The 23,492-nt window shown below is 41.7% G+C and overlaps 1 protein-coding gene across 1 annotated transcript in view; it reads left to right on the plus strand.

Annotated features, from left to right (window-relative positions):
- The window catches only part of SIPA1L2 (signal induced proliferation associated 1 like 2), a 2,064,602-nt gene that overhangs the window by 1,147,615 nt on the left and 893,495 nt on the right, over positions 1-23,492 (plus strand). The window contains exon 10 of the mRNA XM_044087172.1: positions 16,539-16,813. Coding sequence (XP_043943107.1) covers positions 16,539-16,813 — 275 coding nt within the window. The remainder of the gene's footprint in view (positions 1-16,538; positions 16,814-23,492) is intronic.

The raw sequence follows: 23,492 nt of genomic DNA on the forward strand, positions 1-23,492 counted from the left end.
AGGAAGATTTACTGCAGTAAATGGAAACAATTCTCTGTTTGGGCTTCTCAGAAGAACCTGGATCCCTTTACGGCCCCTGTTCCTGCAGTGTTGGATTTCTTAGTATTTTTCAATAAGGGGCTAGTTCCTCCACGGTGAAAGTGCAACTGGCAGCTATCTCGAATTTCCATGTTGGCGAAAACATGAATGCCCTGGCCTCTTCTAGACTGTGTAAGGCTTTTCTTAAAGGCACCTTTCTATTGTGTCCTCCAGTTAAGGACTCTGTTCCTCCTTGGGACCTTACCTTGGTTCTGCAGGCTTTAGTTGCTCCCCCCTTTAAACCTGCAGCATCAGTAGAGTTGAAGTTCATATCCTGGAAGACAGCTTTCTTAGTGGCCATTATGTCAGCTAGGAGGGTTTCTGAGATTCAAGCTTTGTCTACTGTGTCCCCTTACTTGATCTTCCATAAGGACAGGGTTTCTGTCTGCATGAACCCTTCCTTCTTACCAAAAGTAGCTTCTGAGTCAAACATTAATCAAACAATTAACCTGCCTGTTTTCTTTCCAAATTTTCAGAACAAGGGTGAATATAAGCTGCATTTGCTAGATGTTCATAGACAGCTTTGTTTTTATTTACACAGGACAAAGCCCTTCTGTAAGTCTGACCAGTTGTGTGCCATCTCCAAGGTTTTCTTAGCTAGATGGATTGCACAATGTATTTTTCAAATTTATAAAGACAAAGGTCTGTCCCCGCCTGGTCCTGTTAAAGCTCATTCTACTAGATCTATAGCGCTTTCTGCTGCATTTTGGTCTAGGGTTCCACTGGATGACATTTGTGCGGCAGCAACCTGGGCAAGGTCACATACCTTCATTTCCCATTATAAATTGGATTTGATCTCCAGAGGGAGAGCATCATTTGCCTCTGCGGTGCTCAGGAACATCCTTCCATGAGGGCCTCCCAGGAGTTTAAGTAGCTGGGGACTCTGTCCCACAGGTTGCAGATAAAATGAAGTTATCTACTTCAGATAAAAAAGTTATGTACTCACCATAACGTTCCATCTGAGTAGTTACACTTCGTTTTTCTGCAGCCGTCCCACCCTCCTTCCCCCGTACTGGTTCAAGGTTTATTATATAGTTGAGTTGCTAATTGGTTGTGTAGTAGCACATTCGATCTGAAGGAAGGTAGGAGATGGTTATGGGTAAGGGGGAGGAGCTTGGAGCTCAGAGCAGATGCTTGAAAAGTTGCTGGCTCAGATCCGAATACCCACAGGTTGCAGAAAAATGAAGTGTAACTACTCAGATGGAAGGTTATGGTGAGTACATAACTTCTTTTTATGAACTACTCCAATTGGAGTCTCCTAACCCTTTTGCTGTACCCCCCGTACACCCTACTTTCCTGGATGCCTTCCTGGATGCTTCAAAAAAATCCTGATTCGCAGCCCCCTGCACCCAAATGCTCAGATTCTATAAGGTCCCTGAGGAAGCTAAATTCCTGTACAAAGTCCCATCCGCAGACCCTTGAGTTATCGATGTGGTTGCTCATAAAACTTCAGAATTACTTCCCTTAATCTCTCTGCTGCCCTCAGATAAAGAGAGCAGACTGATGGAGCCTCTGGGGAAAAAAAGTATACACCTCTTCCACTTTAGCAGTAAGAGCCATCAACTACCAGACACACATGGCAAAATACTCTTTGGCTCTGATGGCAGATGTGGTCAGACAACTGGGGGAGCTCCCCGACTCCCTAGCCAAGGCCAAAATATCCAGTCTTTTGAATTTCTACACTCAAGTAACCAAACACTCTTATCAAGTGCAGTTACGCAAATTCACCCCGGGTATCACTCCAGTGGCTGTACTCAACAGAGGCACTGGGAACTAATGACGGGTGGCACGATGCCAGGGTAATCCTATGGGCTAGGTATGTAAAGACTCCAGGGCCATTAGCCTAGTACACACCTATGAACGATGATGTAGAAGCTTCATCCAGGGCTGCCGCCTGTGGATCTGTCATCAGGAGATGCTCTTGGCTTAGATTGCAGCCCTTCCCTGGTGACATAAAGTCTAAACTCCTGGACACACCCCTAGACAATAGACGTGTTTGCTACAGCTGCTGCTGACCTCTTCAAGGCCCTCAAGACTAAAGGCAAGAAACTGCAGCAATTGAGACATATTTTTGTCTCCCCAGTTCCACATTTTCAAAGAAATTACTGTGCTAAAATGTCCTTTGTGAGAACCTCAGCTAGGAAAATACCTGCTAAAACCAGAAAGGACCACAGGAAACAGCCCCCTTCCAGGTCTGTTCCCTCCACTCCTAGTTCCAAACAGCCCTTTCAGGGAAAGCCTTGTAGCCTGTGACTACCAGGCTCTTCACCCAAACATCCCTCTTGCCATGCTTTTCTCACTATCCCTCCCTGCTTGGAAGCAGGTTACCCAGGACTCTTGGGTCCTGTCTGTCACAAAGCAGGGATACTTCATGACTTGGGAGACCAGACCTTCTCCCAAAGGCATTCCTCAACCCCCTGTAGACCAACTGTCATTCTTCCCACCAGTCCTGCAGGACCTTCTCACTTAGGGAACAACTCAGGAATTCCCTTCACATGCACGAGGAAAGGGGTTTTATTCCAGATTTTTCCTGGTCCCCAGAAAGGAAGGTCCCTGGAGGCCAATCCAAGATCTGTCACACCTCAACACCTTACTCCGGGTTCTGTCCTTTCGGATGCTTTACCTACCCTTCTGCCCCTTATTCTTTCATAGGCCTTCTTAGTATCCTTGGATATAAAGAATGCCTACTTCCGCTTCCCAATCCATTCTTCTGAAAATTCCTCTGCTTCTCAGTGGATTCTGCACACTTTCAGTTCTGTGCTTTACCATTTGGTCTCTCTATGGCTCCAAGAGTATTTACAAAATGTCTGGCTCCAGTCATGGCCTTTGCTAGGACAAAGGGAATGCAACTTTTCCCCTACCTCGACGATATCCTCATTCAGGTCACATCAAGTACCATGGGCTTACAACACCTGGACGTCAACATCTCCCTCTTAACAGATCTGGGATTTACAATAAATCTCAAAAAATCACCCTTAATACCCTCACAGGATCAGGTGTTTCTGGTATGTCGGATTCTGACAAGGCAGATGATGGCCCCAGAAAAAAATGTGATTCTCACTTTTTACTTCAGGGAAATACTTCCTCTCAAAGCCATCTCAGCCATGGAATTTCTCAGACTCTTAGGATTCATGGCCTCGACCATCCCCATGGTACCTCTGGCAAGGCTTCACATGAGGAAGTTCCAGTGGTACTTGCAAACAATATGGAAGCAACACCTACATCTCCTAGAGTTCATGATTCCCATGCCTGGGCAGGGCACTGAATTTGGTGGATAACCCAGATTCAGGCAAATCCTGGCCTACCCTTATAACCCCTGCCCCCAACCAGGATTTCTTTACAAATGCATCAGACACAGGATGAGGTGCAACTTTAACAGAATGGAGAGTGAGCAATACATGGACCCTCACTCAACAGGAAGACCACGTCAGTATCAAGGAAATGTGAGCCTTGATATTGGCCCTGGTAATCTTCAAAGATCAGCTTCTACCAGGCACTCTGAGGTGGTACACGGACAATACCACGGTGCTGTAGTACATCAACGAACAGGGAGGACAAGGTCCTACCTGCCATGCAGGCTGCCACTGCAGGCTTGGGAAATTGCCCTGGAAAAATCAGATCATCCTCCAAGCAGTATACATCCTTTCTGCAGACAATGTGATGGCAGACTCATTAAGCAGGACCATGACCCTGCCTCACGAGTGGATGCTGAACAGGGACATATTTCTGGACCTGGTCCATCGATGGGGTATTCCAGATGTGGAGCTCTTTGCCTCCCCCATGAATAGACAGCTCCCAACTTTCTGCTCCAAGGCACCACACCCAGAAGCATGGAAGGTGGATGCTCGGTCAGTCCCCTGGAAAGGGATGTATGCTTATGCATTCCTCCCTTTTCTCTCATGCAGAGAGTCCTACTGAAAATTCAGAAGGAACAGCCTCAAATCTTGCTGGTGACTTCCTATTGGTCAAGGCAGCATTGGTTCCCTCCATTACATCTAGCCAAGGGCAATCACCACAAGTTTACCCCACTGAATGGACCTACTCACACAGGAGAAGGGAACACTCTTACACCCCCAACTGTCCACACTGAATATGACATTGTGGGTGATAGGGCGCTGATTCCCTTCAGGCACCTATACACAGAGGACGTGCTTCAGGTTTTCCAGGAGTCCAGGAAACCAACTACCAGGACATCTTACCTGTCTAAGTGGAAGAGATTTTCTATATGGCTCAGAAAACCAACCTTGCAACCACTGAATGCAGAGCCCCCAGTGGTCTTGTCCTACCTTTGTGATCTAATGAAGTCTGGACTATCCTACTCCTCCATTAAAACTCATTTATCTGCCATCTCAGCATGCCTGCCCCTGGTACCACCTTTGGCTTCAAGGTTAGAAATCAAACTTTTCTTGAAAGGGGCACTATATCTCAGGCCCCTAAGGAAACCCATTCTGTCTCCTTGGGTTCTAAATTTTGTTCTGGAAAAGTTGACTGTTCCCACCCTTTGAACCAGCCAAAGACTACTCCCTCCCACACTGCAGTTGGAAAGCTATACTCTTGATGGCTATCACTTTAGCCAGAAGGGTATCAGAACTTCAAGCCCTTATGGCCTCTTCCCCTTTCACTGTCTTGCACAAGGACAGGGTATGTTTATGTACCAACCCAACCATCATGCCTAAAGTCATCAATGAACTGTCCCTGAACCAGGCTATCAACCTGCCAACCTTTTTCACCTCTCCACAAAACCCAGCAGAGAGAATACTTCACCCCTGAGATGTACACAGACAACTCAGATGTTGTTTGTCAAGACCAAACCTATCCGCAAGTTAGAGAGGATCTTCATCTCCTGCCACCCAAGAGTCCTGGGGCACCCTTTTTCCAAGCAAATCATATCACCTTGGATGTCTAAAACCATCTTCTTCTGTTACACAACCCATGGTAAATCACTACCCTGTCCAGTAAATGTACACTGCAGTAGGGCAGTGTCCTCCTCAAGGCCATTTGTTAAAGGTTTGGACACAGCTGCTCTTCTCAAAGCAGCTACATGGTCCTCTGTACACAGATTCACTGCACTACAAACTGGATATGGTTTCTAGAGCCAGAGCAGGATTTGCCAGAGCCATCCATCATGGGTTTGTGGAAAGTGCTTCTGGTCCTCCACCCTTTTCTTAGGACAGGAGCTTTTGCACTCTCCCTTGTGCTATGGATATAGCAGCATATGAATAGAATGTATAGTATTGTTGTGTAAAAACTTAATATAACTTTAGATGTCCTCCTTTTCTGCATGCTACTGTGTAGTTTCACAGCCAGCCTTCCCCCTCACCCTTTTCTGACTATTTGAGTACCCACTCCGTAGCCACTGATTCCAGCGGCATTCAGTTTGAAGAAGGTGCATGCTGACGTCTGCTTTATACCCGACGTTTGTTTACGACCGATGATCACAGGGAGAGATGCGGAATGCTGCGTGCACCCTAGTGGTAGCATTTAACTTTTGTATAATGGCCAGATCTATGAGACCACCAGAGACAGACTTCCTTGTGTTATTGATACAGCAGCATATAGAAGAGAAGGACATCTAAAGTTATGGTAAGTTCTTACATAACAATACTTTCTTGTCTAAAAAAGGCAGGAATTGAGTAAAAGTTATGTAATATTGCTTAGGTTATATGATATATAGCAGTATATGTTCAATATCATGTTTATGTTAATGTAGTTTGGTTACTTTTATATGAGTGTAAATTTGTCTAAGTCGTAAGTAATAATTCAGTAAAGGTGTTTGAAAAAAAAAAAACTTAATCTAACTGCCTAGATGGATATGAGTTTTAATATGTTTTAGGCACATGTTTCCTGAGGATGTGCAGCAGGTGTTAAAGGATGCCAAGAAACCTGCTACCATGTATGGCTAAGTGAAAAAGATGTTCTAGTTGCAGTTCTTACAATTCCAAAGTAAGATCCAGGACCCTTTTTAAGGTCCAGATGCCTCTGGGTCTTCAATATTTGTGTGAGTTGTTTCCCATGGCCTTTCGTACTCCTCTGTCAAGATTTACCTCTTGACCATCTCTGCTGGTGTACCCACAGATCCCCCTTAATACCCAGCCTCAAGTCAGTTCATAGGTAAGTACTAGGCTATCTGCCCGAGGGCGTTTATAAGCCTAGCCAGAATGTGTTGGCTTTCACCGCCCCTTAGATTAGTTCCCTGTGCTTCTGTCCAGCAGAGCCATTGAAGTGATCCCTGGGGTAAATTTTCTGTTTCCCATCCACTCGTCAAGGTTTCTTTTGAAGAATGTTTTTGAAAGGATTCTGTATACCTGTCCACCTATAAAACTGGTATCTCCTTCTTGGTATCTCAGTTTTGTTCTAGAGAGACACAGACATTTTCCATGTAAACCAGCACTTGAGACTGAATTGAAGTTCTTAAGCTGGATAGCAATGGTGTCCTGACTGAATTCACTGTTGCAGTATTCCTGACATATGGATCGTCACTGCTGACATCCGGTTGGGGTACCAAAACTTTATCTTCCCTAGGTCGTATGTGTGATGCATGACCTCACTTCATATGCATTGGGCTTTGTGTACTGCAGACTGTTGTTACATCTGAGAAACCACATCTCATCTTTTCTGGAGGACAGCACAGTGTCCCCCAAATTTTAGTTAGGGAAAAAATCCCAGGCTTTCTAATAGAGGTCAGACATGGTTCCAAAGCTCCTATTCTCATCCAGGTATATGCCATGCCTAAAAAGAAAAAACAAGACTAAGCATGTGGCTTCCCCCTCAGCAGCTAGAGAGTGAGTGAATGGACCTCACACGGGTTGTTCAAAGCTATAATGTCTTTGAAACCTCCCTCCTTGACTGTTCTCTAGGCTGTTCCTCTCAGTTGCATTCTCCAGGGCAGATTTCTTCCAACAAAGTTGAAGAATCTTTTTTGGGGACACTGTACATACAGAACATGGTGAAACACTTTTTACTGGCAATCTGTGCAGATCTCTGGTGTTCAGAAGAGGTGTTACACCCTCTTGGAGTTGGTCAACCCTGCAAAAGTATTTGATCTCTGTTCTTAACTCACTAAATAAAGTTATCTTGGATCCTCCTGTAGCAGACTCTAAGCATCAAATGCAGAGCTGACTTTTGCAGGCCACTCAGATTGCCAGACACGTGATTAAGTGCAGTTATGATGCTGTGTATGCTTCTTCTAGGTCAGCAGCTATTGGGTTTGTTATCCACAGACATGCAGGGCTACGTGGTAAACCTATACCTGAGGATTCTAAATTAAAAAAAAGTCTAGATTTGCCTTTGGACAAAGACTTACTGTTTGGCACTCGGGCAACCAGTCTGTTTAAAATCTTCCAAGACCAAGGTAAGACCATGAAAGACTGCAGACGGAACCTACTCTCTAGGTTCCTAGATACCACAGGAACTGCCCACACTTTGGAGGCAAAAATGTGTCACTACCCCTGCAGCTTCCCTTCCCCTGTCCCCTCGGCCCCATTACCCCTCTTTCTGAAAGGCTGTAACACTCCCTGGCCAGGGGGAAGCCATTAACACAGACAAGTGGGTCCTCTTCATCATCATCATCAGGGATGTGTATGCCATGTCCTGGGAAAGTATTCCCCCTCTGAGAGACATGCCACTACCTCCTCAAAATCAATTATGCCATCTGAATCCCATTGCTAAAGACATTGAATCAGGGTACCATTAAGCAGTCCCAAAATAATTCATGGGAAAAAGGCTTTATTACATGATTTTTCTAGTCTCATGCAAAGGAGGGCATCAGAGATGCACCCTAGACCTGTCTAACCTGAACACTTACCTGAAGGTGTAATCTTTCAAAGTGTTCTCTTAAGACTCTTCCTACCGTTCATCCTCCCACAGGCTTTTAGTATCATTAGATCTGAAGGACACTTAACCTACTTATGCCAACAAGAGGAAGGGCAGTAACATTTCACTTTATAGTCATGCTAGTATGTTTGTCATTTGTATTTTTGAAAAGGTGGCCAACAACAAGGGAGGAAATTGGTTGTCCTATTGGGATACAGAGAAGCTTATTGGCAGGTTCTACTTAATGCCACACAATTCCCAGGGATCAATGATAGTAAACTACTAATGGAGATTCTGTCACTAAAAGCGGATAAAATCTAAATGTCAGTGTTTTGTAGTAGAGCAGCTGACTCCAATTTCAAAAGTCAAAAATCTGCTGGACAACTCTTCTTCTCAATAGCCAACCACCATTCCTTTCTCCATCTCTGGGAATCACATACATGTCAGGAATACTGCAACAGTGATGTCAGTCAGGACATAGTACAGTTGTGTAAGAACTTAACCATAACAATAGATATCCTACTGATCACTGTTGTAGTATTGCATCTCATCCTTCATCTTCAGTTGTCTCTCCCCCATTGCTCTCTCCTTTGCTGTCTTAAATGGGATCGAAGAGTTTTCTTTCCAGTTTGAGCAAAACCTCTCCCTAGCGGATCTGTCTCCTGTCTCCGTAGTCTTCAGGCTGCTGGCTTGCAGGTAGTCTAACTGTCCACACTTGCAGGTCCGTCTTTATACCCGCAGTGCATACAAGCTTATGTTGTATGCCGGGCGCACGACCTAGGGAGGATAAAGCTTTGGTATCCCGACCGGACATCAGTGGTGACAACCCATATGTCAGAAATATTGCAACAGTGAGTGGTAGGACATCTACTATTATGGTAAGTTCTTACAGAGCTGTACTTTACTATTACTCTGACGTTTGCAGGAAGAGTATCCGAGTTACAAGCTCTTAAGGTGAGTCAACTTTATCTTATTTTTCTGAATTTTGGGTATCTATTAGACTAAATCCTTCATTTATGCTTGAAGTGTTTTCAGGGTTCACTTTGAATCAAGTTTTTCATCTCCTTGTCTGCTTAGCTTGCACAGAGGGTTAAGGTTGTGAGCTGTAGTTCCTATGGTAACGGTGTTTGATTCCCACGGCCCTCATTTGCCTATTGTGTGATCTTGAACATGTCACTTAACCAGGGAATTGGAATAATAGGTAAGGTGTTTGCCTTGCAGACAAAATGTACAGCACTTGATTCTCACCTTTAGGAAGCATATCTAGGCTTAAAAGGCCCCTTAGAGTCAGCCTAAGAATCACATATGAACCTATGAACATTGTTGCCTGGCCACCTCTGAAAAGGAACTGTGTCTTGTGAGCTACCCAGTTAAAAAAAAAAAAAAAAAAAAAAAAAAAATCATCATCAGTCATTGTTTCCATATCCAACAAATAAGGTAGAGAGAATTTTACATATCCTGGAAGTCCACAGGTAACTCGGATACTATATTGTCAGGTGTAAAACTTTCAGGAGTTTGGATCAACTGTTTATTTCCTTTGAAGGTAAGAAAAAGGGGCAGTCAGTGTCAAAGCAATTTCCAAATTGCTGACTTGTGCTATTGTTTTCTGTTACTCTAACCATAACAAGGCACTTCCTGGCAGTGTCAGGACCCGTTCTACCAGAGCTTCTCATTTTCTGTGGCTTTTTGGAAAAGGATAGACTTGAAGTTGAAAATCAGATAACATTACAAGTTAGATTTTTTTCCAAGTCCAGAGCAGATTTTGCTAGGACTGTTCTGTAGGAGCTCCTGGACTCTGACCCTTCTTCATCTGGATTCTGATCTTTTGTCTTCTTCCCTTTCTTTCTAAGCTCTGGTAATCTAGATATTGGCATATATCTAAAAGACAGGGCTTCTCTGCAGATTGGCGGCCGTACACTGATTTTGTCTTTCTCCTTGAGCTGTTCAATGGTTAGGCCACATGGAAGATGTTATTAAAGCTTTGGATGTTGGCTGATTGTCATATCCTTGGCAGGATGTAACTCGTATATCTTGGGCAACTGCAACAGTGATCTATTGAAATATGTATTGTTATAGTAAATTGACTTACACAGCTGTACTTTTCCACTTACACTATTTGCTGTTCTTATATCTGTCTGGCCCCTGCCATATGTGAAAAACAGATTATATGCTTCAGTAACTTTTAGCAGTAAGAAAAGTACTGTAGTTACTTTTAACCAAACCAAATTGTGCACTGTTGTATTAAGTGCATTAAAGTTGTAAAGCTGCTTAGAAGGCAACTACTTGTATAACTTACTCCCTTTCCTCATTTTCAAACTTCATTTGTTTTTCACTGAACTGCTTGCCAATGCATTGTTCAAACCTCTCTTGATTAATTGGTTGCACCTGCAAATTTTATCTCTAACCAAAAGCAGTTGCAAATGGAAAAAAAGTTGCTAATAACTTTGCAAGTAGAAGAAAATCTTCTTCTTCTTCTTCTTCTTTCGGCTTTTCCAGGTTAAGTGTCGCCACAGTGGATCACCTGTCTGCTCATGATTGGCAGTAGAGTTTTACAGTGTTGAGTTGCCAGCCCGGCGCTCAACCTTCTACGGAAGGCACACACATGCACTCACTCACACCTAGGGCCAATTTAGAGTACCCAATCCACCTACAGCATGACTTTGGGATGTGGGAGGAAACCGGAGCACCCAGAGGAAGCCCACGTGACCACAGGGAGGACATGCACACTCCACACAGAAAGCACTCCAGCCGAAAACCTCTTGCTGTGAGGCAACAACGCTAACCGCTGCACCACCGTGGCCCTCCAGATTTCACTTGGAACACACTGATCAGACCACTCATGATTAAATGCTTGCAGCTGTGAGCTCCTTATCTCCAAGTAAAAGTATTTTTTTCTGACAGAAAAAAAAAACTATTAACTTTGTAAATGCAAGGAAGAACTACCATTTTTCAGTGTGTTGCATAATTTTGTCTTATTTTTCAAGCATGTTTGCAAAAAGTACTGTTGACTTCTATAAAAACAAGGAATTTAATTCTACATATAATACAATCAATACAGTTTTATATTTCCCCTTAGCAGCTAACATTACACAGTATTAACTTTAACTTGCTGATTTCCAGCCTTTTTTACATTGTTACATTTAAAGCCTGGATACATTACAAATAAAGACAGGCAGTGTCTTTAATATATTTAGCATATACAGGAGTCACTGATAAAACTCTCCCACCTGATATTTAAAGTACCTCTGACTACACACTGTACAGAACTGCTTTACAATATAACATGCAATTTGTCATAAAGTTTTATACAAATAATAAGAACAGAAACTGTTTTACTTTCAGCTTACTTCAGTCTTTTCAGTGTCTTTCCAGACATTAGTGACACAAGGAGGGCTTTTATTTACGTTTCACCTTTTGTTTTAACATGGTCAACACACTTCCAGTCTTTCTCTCTCTTCCAGAACCATTTTCACGTATATAATGGAGTCAGTGGTTTACAGTTCTACCATTTATTCACTAATTTCACATTGTTAATGGTCTTTTCTAATCATCTCAGTCTCCCCAAACCAGTCTCTGGTTCATGTCCAAGGTACTGTTTGTTATTCTGAAGAGCTCATGGACATTTTTGTGTCACTAAAGCATTTAACTTTAGACAGTCATGGAACAGTGGAAAATGTTTCACTGGCAAAGCCACTGTATAAACTTTATTATTGTCACAATAATGGGATTCCCCTTCAACTTGCATGCTTACTCTTTGTTGGCTAAATTTTTATATTTCCTCCTTATATCTGTATCCAAAAGTTTCTCACAGATGCTTTTCGACATGCCCTGATTGACAGGATAAACTTGCTTCTCTTCTGCGTGGTGTACCATGAACAATAATTTTCTTTTACAAACGCACTTCTGTCCCCAATTTTTAATAGTTTTTCTCTTCTGCCCCAGTTTTGTTAGGAGCATCTCCTTTTGCTAATATGATTGCATCTTTAATAACATAGGTATTGGATGATTTCACATGATTAGATTTGAAGTGTACACACAATGTGCTCTTGCAATTAACAAATCCTGCTCTAGCTCACCAGTCCAATTGCTTGTTTGTACTTACATAAAATTAATTCAGTCTGCATCTTCAAATTTCTACAGTAAAACAAACAAATGAATCTCTGTTTTTCTGTGTGATCTGCCTTCTAACTCTACTCATTTTTGAAACAGCTCTTTGTAAGACGCCTTGTGTTCAAACAGTATTTCTTCATGTCAGCCTCTCATTTCTGAAGTTATGTCTGCTCATGCTTAAAGCTTCTTCCATTTTTTCCAGCTATTTGTAATTTGACTTTATATTCCTGTAGGGTTTCACTTATTATAAACATATGCTTTATTTTCCCTTTAAATTATTGCAAGCCATCTGCTCTACCATAGCTGAAAGTTGAACTGCTTTTTGCTGAACAGCTGCAAAATTCTTCCCAGCCAGGGCATTTTCTTGCCCTGCTCAGTTTGATTTTTCTCTCACTTTCTCCAAAATTATTCTTTGCCTGCATCTGTGTGGTTACTAGCCAGCAACTATACCTTGCTTAATATATTTTACTAGCTTTTTTAACAATGTCTTAGTTTTCACACTGGGAGAGCTCCAGTCAACCTGTGTTGATCAGTGTGCAACCGTCTTGGAAATCCCAAAATTAATACATTTTAGGCTTTTCTGAAATCTGTACCTTATATAGTCCTTCAACAGCACAGACTATCATTGAGCACAAACCCATACAGCATATCTAGACCTGGTCAATGCCTGTAACACTATTCTCACTGCAGGTATTATTGATAGACTTGAAAAAATCTGAATGCAAATACTTGTATTGTGTGGTGGATAGCTAACTGTCTGATAAGAACCCATGTGGTTAGTGTAGAAGGTGCCACTTCAGAAAGCAGGAAAGTTACCAGTAGTGTACCACCAGGCTTAGCTTTGAGCCCTTTCTTATTTGACATAAATTTCTCAGACCTGCAGGCCAGCACTTATGGCTTATGGTTAACTAAGTTTGCAGATGATTGTAAATTGTTTTATTTGGTCATCAGCTGACTCGTAATTATTTCAGCACAGCTTAGATCACGTTAACAGTTTGCAAGGACAGTGGTTTGAAATTAAAAGTAAAAAAAAAAAAATGTAGCATAGTTCATTTTGATAAAAAGTTTAACTTACCTTGTAGGAGATTCACCTCTCCAATCAGACGCTAAGGGATCTGGGTACTCTTGTTGATAATTCCTTATTTGACCATCATGTCTCCACAGAAATTAGGAAAACATTTTATCTGGCCCCTAATTTCCAAAGGCATCTCCTCTAGAGGAAAAAAGTTTTAATTCCCCTTTACTCATGTTATCAGGCCTATCACTGGGTATAGTGTACCTTTTGGCATGTATTTATGTGAACATATCATACAACTTGAGAGACCGATAACTAAAAAAGACTCAAAAATCTTGGTTATCAGGAGAGACTGACGGCCCTTTCTCTGTACTCAGTCTCTTACAGGCACCTATATGGAGAGCTGTGTCTAACCTTTCATGCTATGAAAATTCCAACCCAATTTGGTATTTTTTCCTTTACAGAACTAATGGTACATCAGATACTTGGGTAAAGGAACTAAACCTTCATCAGCAGATAAATAAGATATGTTGTCATGATAGATTCATATCTCAACATATCCCTTGCCCCTGGAACAAACTTTCATTATATATCAAGCAGAGCATCAGCCTTGCTGCCTTCAAGGTATACCTAGATAATTGGATAGACAGCTTAAAAGTCTCTCCCGGTCTACCTTGTCTTGCCCTCCTCGAGTCTAGAGGGAATTTTTCAATAGAGGTTTTTGACTAGGCTTGAAATGGTCTGCTAACTGATTGCCTATACTTACAGGTGAACTTTCTTTTATGTCAAAGTAATATCCAGCTTGATCCTAACAAGTCCATATAACTTCATCTCTTTAGGCCTCAAAGCAAATTAGAAAGAAGTCTGGCTCCATGGCATAGAGAAATGAAGACTTGACTATGATCCAGCTCACCCAAGTTTGATTAATGGCTCAGCCACTGGAGATGAGAGATGGTAGGTTGGGAGTGAGCAGCTGCTGCTAGCTCACCCACTTGGGGTGGGGGGGGTGGGGGAGTGCTTACCTCTTTCAGAGCTAACCTTGCCAGCAGTGTTGAGTACCAGCATATGGAGTGCTGTTGGTCTGATGATGACTACTGTGCACATCAACGGAAGAGACTGTCCGTGTGAGCAGTATACATGCATCCCCCCCAGGAAACAATTGCAGAAGTTGCAACTTACATTAGGTGGAGTTAGTTGGAGAGGGAGGGACCCCTGATGTAAATTAATGTGTCCAAATGCCCAACTGTGGTCACTAAAGGGCTGTTATCCTGAAACAGGAAAAATGGAATAACAGGATGCTTAGGTGGGGAAATCAGAAAGAAAAACACACACGGGAAAGAAAAACACAAAGGGGAAATAATTTTACATTCCTTGAATATGCACAGATAGTTAATGTACTGCTTTTAAAGAAACGAAGACTGGAGAAAGTCTGACCAACTGCTTCTCCACTTCAAACATGGCAAATTGAGGATTGCAGTATGTAAGTAGGCCTTAGCTGAATAGCTGACAAACTACAATTTAGTTTTGTTATAAGCGTTGCAATAAATTTCCAAATCATAAAGTGACTGCTGCTTCAGCTACGGCAACATCTACTTCTGATTCTTATTTCAGGAATGTTTCTGCCCAGGACATTTGTTAACAAGCTATCTGGATGCACCTTTTCCAAGCATCACATATTGGTTGCAGTCTCTAGGCACAGTGCAGATTTCACTAGTGGTATTCTCCACGGCCTTGTAGCTCCTTTACCCTAACCCTGTTGCTGGTGAAATTACTACTTTAGCACTCTTTTCATTATTTGTGAATTCTAGTGCAACAGTGAGCCTTATGATGATTACCATACCAGTAGACATTTGGAGTCCAGGAATCCTTGCTGCATTAGGGACTTCCAGCCAAAACACAAAAATGAAGAAAAAGTAGATCAGGACAACTTAAAAAGGGACAGCCATGCTTATTTCTCCAGGGCCCCTGCATAATACACCCATTCTTGCAGTAAAGGTGTTACTTTAAAATCCATGATGATAATCCTGTGACCCCTTTGTTAGTACACCCCACAGTCACACTTACTGATACTAACTTGCCACAGGTAGTGTGTGTGCTGCTCACCCCTTTCTTCCAGTGTTGGTCTGACTTCTGTGGCATGAGGAGGATGCCGGTGCACTAAGTGATGTCCAGAGCTCAGGGAGTCTGGCTGGTTTTACTGATGTACATGTGCAGTCAGTTGTCATTGTTTATGAATTCTGATGCAGTAGTGATTACTGTACTCTTAGCATAGTGTGTGGTAAGTCACAGATGTATTTTTTCATCTGCCTGTTTTTGTGGTAGTTCAGCTATATCTTGTAGCACCTATTGATGAAGACTCGTAGAGTTGCTGTACTGTTCTTCTTTACTTTCCCCTCTTCAGTTTTGTTTCCTGTATTCCATTAAAGTATTGCTTCTTGTCTCCTGGGGAAAAGAGCCATAAGCTTAGTAGGGTCTATGCAGGCAGCAGAATGCAGTAAGAAGATGAGCAGTAGAGACTTGGATCCCTTTAATCTGATACATTTTACTTAAGAAGTCTGAGCTACGTTCATTAGTTTATTTTTGATTAAGTAGTTGCACAAAATATTTGTGTAATTGTGAACAGAGTTCTGTTTTTTATCATTGTTGTTGAGTTAAATTTTAACTTCTTATAAATGCTGAGCTTTAAACACCCCCCCAATAAAATGTTTAATGGTGGCATCTAGCACCTTATAAGGGAACCACCTAATAAAGGAGAAACTTTGATTTAGCAAATCATAATACAGTTGGCCAGCTGTATGACATTATTGTTAGACAAATGTCACCAAGGAATTGCACTAGATCTGTAGCTAGAATTGCTCTTAAGTAAGGGAACATAGTGGAAACATCAAACAATGAAATGTTATTAGTAGCAGTAGTACTATTGGGCTGGTATGCACATTGTCATTTTGGACATAAGCAGAGCGCTTACTGTTCTGAATACTTTGAAAAAGGAATATCTAGTGGCTTTCCTTCTGCATTTTATAAGGTATTAACAACAAAACATACTGGTTAGTCATCAGTATCTTCCAGAGCCCTGTGTTCCACTAGGGTCATATTTATCTGTTTGCAGGTGCCTAACATCTTACCGTAACTCAAGACAGTTTGCCCTGCAGCAGGTCTTTGAGTAGTTAATTAACCCGGTTTATCTTTATCTCAGCTGACTGATGGCAGGCAGCACAACTGCTGCATTGTCAGTATATAAAATCTACCTCTCTAAAATGAATGGGAATTTGATATAGAATGTCTGCAGCCCTGAAGGTTTCTACATTTTGAAGTCTTTGAAGTACTTTATGGGAGATCTTCAAATAATTGTCAGTGAAAAGTGATTTGAGTGTCATTTTAAGTAACATGGAACTTTTTGTATAAACAGCTTTTAAATGCAGAGTAAGATTGTTCATTGTACTGAAAAGTGATCTTTAATGAAGTGAGAACAAAAGTGATTGTACAGCAGTAATACCTGCATTATCTCATATGATTCATTTAGATTGTGACTAGAGGTTGTGAAACAACTGAAATGACCCTAAGGAGGAATGGACTTGGCCAACTCGGATTTCATGTTAATTTTGAAGGAATAGTAGCCGATGTGGAACCTTTTGGCTTTGCATGGAAGTCTGGCCTTAGGCAAGGGAGCCGTCTTGTTGAAATCTGTAAAGTGGCTGTGGCAACCTTAACACACGAACAGATGATTGATTTGTTAAGAACCTCATTGACAGTGAAGGTGGTTATTATTCAGCCGCATGAAGATGGATCTCCTAGAAGGTAAGACACAAAGATAGCTGTCATTTGATTTTTTTATAAAGTAATGCTTCCCCAGCTCCCTTCAAACACACGCATACTTTCTACATGTGCCATAATCCTGAGCTGGCTTAGTTTATTTTGTTGGTTAGAATTTCTGTAGAATTAGAGCTTTGTAGTAAGAAAGCCGAAAGAAGAAGAAGAAGTAAATTACAATACAGAAGTTACCAGTGTAAGCAGGGAGACCATGCTATTGCTAGAAAATGGCTTAGTAGTACATTTGTTATATTACAACATATCATTGCAGCGTAGTTGCACTATATAATTTTCTAATTTTTTTGTATGACATACTGTACATTTTCCAGCAAGATGTTCACATTATATAGTTTCTATTTACAAGTAAACACAAATTGCATTTATTTATGTAGTTTACTGTTTAACTGGGTAGGTGGGCTGGTCTAAAGATGCTTTTTTAGCCTTACCTGAGGAAACAGAGATTACAAAAAAATATAATACATTTATTAATGGCAGATAAACATGAAAGCAACACAGTCCCAGGTAAGCATGAAAGGAAGTACAGCCAGAGGCACTGGGAAGCACAGAGCATACGTGCATACAGGTGGCAGCGCAGAACAGAGAGATAAATAATTATCACTGAAGAATGCTGTGGTAATTAGGATGAGATAGGAGTCCTATAATTTATTTAAAACAGTCAAGCATGGATATCCGAGGCCTTTCCCTATGGGGAACCCCTGTTGACTACATATGTATATAAAGGCAAGCATGTCTGCTGTAAGTTAAAATGAGTTCTGGATGTGAAAAAGGCATGTTTGAGGAAAGAGTTCATCCGTCCAGTACAAATAACTTGAAACCAAAAGAAGCCCGCCTTATTCCTCTGAACAGAAGACCTAGTACTTAAATAACCAATGTATTTACCTAGATTGTCTGATACTAGTTGATACTAGTTGGTTCAAGTAGAAGTCTGAGTCTCTAATTATGTTTTGACTTGGATCTTGCTTTTTAGTCCTGAGCCTCACCTCTGAGGGTCAGGTAGGATGGACTGATTTTTGTCACTTTTAGTGAACTTTGTTGCTTGTTTTTAAAAGCCAGAATCACTGTAAAATGGGACTAAAATAAAAAAAAAATGGTGAAATAGCTAAAAAAAAAAAAAAAAAAGTGCTTTCATGCTATTCAGTCAGTTAGGTAAGTGGCCCATATGTGGAACATGACATGTTCTGTTGTTTGTACCTTAGATAGCCACTGTAGTTAAGGCAACATGTGGGGGATGGGGTGGTACTAAGTCTTGGATGTGCATGCAGATGGATTTATGTTGGTGTACAATAAACAGCTGGTAACTTGCATTCTCTGGTCCACTCGTCATTCAACATGGTGTCAGAAGATATCGTCAACTAAGTCTCCTCAAAGTGCAGTGAGTGACTGAAGTGCAAAAGATAAATGCATATACATTGACTGCATGGCAGAAGGATTTCATAGACCTGAAACGCTGGTGTTTGGCAGTGTCGCAGACAATTAAAATGTGTTTGCATAAGAAAGTGATATTTTCATAGCCCTTGCACATTCAGACAAAGATGCACACACACGAGCGTTTATACTTCTCAATTTGGCAGGCTTGGAGGCTATCAAGTGAGAACGTTCTTTTGTATACGCACCCTCTATTTATGCAGGAGAGGGAGAAAACCACCATGTCATTGCTCAAGCTGAAATGCGCGAAGATCCAGAATGCTTAAGGCGTAAATTCCGAAAACTGTGTAACCCCCAGATGAATATAACGATGGAGAGACATAAATTCAATACAAGAAATCGAAAGCCTGGTGAAACTATTGATGCATATCTTACTGACTTAAGAAATGAAGTAAAGAAATGCAGATTTGGGGATCTACAAAACAATGTAATAAAGGACCGCCTTGTATGTGGTATTAATAATGATACAGTGAGGAACATTCTACTATGTGATAGTGAATTAATATTGAGCAGAGCGACTGAAATTTGCCAGATACATGAAATCACAGAAGAACATACTAGTATGCTTGCTGTATCTGCTGCTGCAGATGTCGACAGTGTGCAACAAAAAACTAACACAATACAGCCTCATAAGTGTAAACTAAGGAGCTATGCCACACCACCTCCTATTGTTAATTGTCGCAATTGTGGAGGTAGTCATGAATCTAAACAATAAAAGTGCTTAGCCTATGGTCAGCAGTGTCACAAAAGCAAAAGTAGAATCAGTTTGCAAATCAACACAGACTCGTAATAAATTTTATCCAAAGAAGACAGTGGATCAGATTGAGACTGTAGCAGACCTTGACAGTGATGAAACCTTTTATGTTGTTGGTATTTCTGTGGTTAGTGGAACAGTTGACACAGTGAATTCCCATGTATCAGCAAAGAGTGAAATTAATGGGAAACCAGTAGAGCTTAAAGTAGACACTGGATCCAAATGTAGTATGTCAGCAAAAGCTTCTACAAAAGTAAAAGCTGGAGAGAACCTTGACTCAACAAGAAGCAGAAAACTAGTTGCTTATGGTGAAGAAATTCAAACAGATGGCACTGTAGGTCTTGTCATTCTACAGGTAATGCCTATGATTTACAATTCTGTGTAGCCAGAAGAGATGTACATTCATTACTAGGCGTAGAAGACAGCCTAAGAATGGGACTGATTCCGCTCAGTAAAGAAGTTCACCATCTAAATACAAATGAAAATGACAGTTTTTCTCAACATAGCGTTAAAGAATATGCCAACATGAAATTGGTAAGCTTTCAGTTACATATTCCATGAAGTTGAACCATGAAGTAAACCCAGCTGGTAGTATGCAAAGTTAAGTGAAAGCAGAATTAGACAGGATGGTAAATTTAGGTGTTCTTACTCTTGTGGTAGAGCCTACTGAATGGGTATCATCTATGGTTACAGCCGAGAAGAAAAGCTCAGATGACATTTGGATATGCATCGATCCGAGAGACTTAAATAAAGCCCTTAAAGAGCCTCATCACCCAATGACCACAGTAGAGAAGGTAACAGCACGAATGCCAAATTCATCTGTTTTCTCAGTTTTAGATGTCAAGAACTCCTTTTGGCAAATCTCACTGGGTTATAAATCTTTTTTATTAACAACATTTAGCACACCATTTGAGAGATTCAGGTTTTTGAGGATGCCTTTTGGAATCGGTTCAACCAGTGAGGTATTCCATCATGCCATGGAACAGATATTTGCTGGGTATCCTTGTGCCATTATAGTGGATGATATTATTGTTGGAGACAGTGAAGAAAAGGAGCACAACAGAAATCTCAGGAAAGTTCTAGACCGTGCATTTGAGGTCAACCTCAAGCTAAATACTTTAAAATGTAAATTTAAACTGAAAAAAGTCCCCTACGGTGATAATCTGTTCACAAGTTCAGGGTTACAGCCAGATCTGTCAAAGATAACAGCAGTCAGTGAAATGCCAGTCCCAGAGAATATTACATCTTTACACAATTTCCTGGATATGATTAACTAGTTAAGAAAATTCATCCCATACCTTAGTGAGCTTTCTGCACCATTGCCTGAGCTAATACGCAAGGATACAAAATAGTTTTGGTTTGAACAGCACGAAGAGGCATTTGATACTTTAAAAAAAAGAGAATTGCTAGTCCATCCCCACTGAGATACTATGATGTCCATAAGCCTGTGACATTTACCTGTGATGCCTCTCAGTATGGACTTGGTGCAGAATGTCTTCAGGAGGGCATTCCAGTTGCATTTTCATCACATACCCTGACTCAGAGATGCAGTATGCACAAATAGAAAAAGAATTTCTCACTGTTGTGTTTGCATGCTCCAAATTCATTATAATACTTTATGTATACGGAATGTCAATCCAGATTGAAACAGATCACCGGCCACTAGTAACGATTTTGAACAAGCTGATGCATACAGCCCCAGCAAGATTGCAATGCATGATGTTAAAGCTGCAAAAATACAGCTTTAATATTGTCTACACAAAATGTAAACACATGTATCTTGTTGATGCCTTGCCCCCCCCACACACACACACACCTAGAAAGAAGACAGAACAACACAAAAATGAAATAGCTGATTTTGAAGTCGGAAGTCAAGCACATTTTATCATCACTGCTTGATGAAGTAAGAAACCACATTGCTATAGACCCAGTTCTTCAGAAACTGAGTAGTAATATCAGCCAAGGCTGGCCAACATGTCAAACAAGTTTGCCACTTGAAATTCAGCAGTATTTCCTATTTAGGGATGAGCTCATGGTGGAAGATGGCATCATTATGAATGGCCCAGAAATAGTAGCTCCTAAATCATTGCAAAAGGACGGTATATAAATTTTGCACAGAGGCCACCCAGGCACTGAGTCAACTAAAAATAGGGCAAGAGGCATTGATGTCAGTGAGGGAACTACTGCGACTCCAAAAAGGAATGCATTTCCCCATGACAACGAGAGTACGATTCTTGAGAGACTGTGAAAAAAAAATGCACAACTGCTACTGTAGATTTCATGGCCTTAAACTGCCAGATGCAAATGCTGAAGTTTTATTTACTCTCCCAACTCATAGACTGGGCTGCGAGGTTAGATGAGAAGGAACTGAAAGACAAAATGCTTGAACTATGCAACCTCAGATGTTCTTCGTGTTTCACTGTTGCAGCCATCACATTTGGGTTATCCTGCCAGGGGTAGCCCTCAGTCGGCTCAAATACCAGAGGCTCAGTATTTCTATGTCGGTTACTCCAGGACTGACGTCAGGTCGTCAGTGGTATAAAATAAGACAGTTGACGCAATTACATCAGTCTTTCTTGCCGAGGAGCCGGAAGCAGAAGCAGCTCACATGAGTGCCAGTCGGACGCTACCCGAATTTTCATTTCTGAATTGGTTGAAGTCTGCTAAAGCTAAGTACCCCGTTGGGGATCCTTTTTTCTTCCTGTAACCGATGTCGGAAAAAGTTATCAATTGTCTCGTCTGTGGAAAGCAAATACCACACTGAGACTTCCATTCTTACCAGATCACCTGTTTAGGCCCAGACCACAACATCCCCCGCTGTCGCTTTTGTGCTTTGTTCAACTCCAGAGCTATACGTTGTCGGGCCCTTATTGTAGCTAGATATTTTCGCTCTCAGTCCTTGAATTCTGATATGGCTTCGGTAAGCCATTGGACTACCGATCTTCCAAGAAAACATAAGGATAAAGACAGAGACCGCATAGGTCCAAAACTCCTGACGCTTTCGTTAAGCTAGTCGTCAGTTCTCTAGTCCTCACTGAGGCACTTTCACAGCCCCTGATGCCCGCTTCTGTGGATTCGCAGGCCGCTATCGAGACCCTTTTAGAGTCCAGTATGCCGCGAGACTCCACTTCGACTAAGGATCATGTGGCTGTCTCTACCTTGGATGGGTCCAGAGCCGCTGAGTGGGCACCGGCTTCTGACGAAGTACTTCGCACTACCGATACTCGACACAGACTGATGACTACTTTCGTGTCTTCAATTCTTTCTAAAACTACTGAGTTTCTAAGGCCCAGGGTATGAACCACACCCACAAAACCGATGACCCAAGCTCAGGCACCTGCTTCCTTGCCTCTGTCTCAAATGCTTAAAATGGCAGAAGACCTTATTATGCTTATTAGGGGAAGCCAGGCTACTCCTTCCAAAAGAAAAAGACTTGTCCCCAGTAGTTTTATCTGAACAGGAGTCTGATGACTCTGATACATCTGAATATGAAGATATGCAACCCCTCTCTGCTTATGAGGATTCTGATGCAGAAGAATCCATTCCTTCTGCCTCTCCACCCAAGGATGTTTCATTTGGGGAAACCCTACATACTTTAAGGGGGCATTTCCAACAGTAATGTCAGGACTACCCTCAGTCAAAAAAGAGACTTAGGGAATTCTTAGATCTACCACAGCACAGTCCTTTGGCAATTCCTCCTGTGCTGGATGTTGTGTATGATGTTTTTATGGAATCCAGTCCGACTCCTGACACCCTTCCTCCTGCTCCCAGGAAACCTGACAGGTATTACAGAGTCCTTGACTCTCACAATTTTCTTTTCAAAAATCCTACTGCTGACCCGAGGTCATTTCTCAAGGACCTAAAGGAATCAAAGCAACTTCAGCTAAGAATCCCACCTTCTCAGATAGGGATTCCAGAGCATTAGACAGATGGGGTAAAATAGTATACACCTCTGCTACTCTTGTTATTAGAGCATTAAATTGTCAGTTCCACATGCTGAAATATCAGCAACATACCATGGAACTCCTCAAACAAAAAATATCTTCTTTTCCTGTGTGTGCAGAAAACAAAGAATTACAAGAGTTAATGCATTCTACATGTCAAGTAACTAAGCACACCTTACAATGTGGTTTTGACGCCCTAGAAGCATCTTGCATGGCAGAGTCACTGGTTCTGTCCTTAGAAGGCATGCTTGGCTTAAGGAACAGACCTTGCCAGACCATGTCAAATCCAAATTACTGGACGCACTCTTAAACAAATACAACTTACTTGGCACCAAAGCAGAAAAGGCCTTAAAAAAGATGGAAGAAAAAGCTAAATCTATGCAGACAGACTTCTTACAGGTCCAGCCACCGAGGTTCAGTAGGCATTGCCCCTCCAAGCACTGGTCCTTTCCTGCCCCCTCCAGGCCAGTGCAGCCCAAACCCAGGGGAACCAGACCCCCCAGACAACAGCCCCAGGGAATGC

Source organism: Protopterus annectens, chromosome 1.part1 (genome assembly GCF_019279795.1).
Source record: "Protopterus annectens isolate FY-2018-M chromosome 1.part1, PAN1.0, whole genome shotgun sequence".
NCBI lineage: Eukaryota > Metazoa > Chordata > Ceratodontiformes > Protopteridae > Protopterus > Protopterus annectens.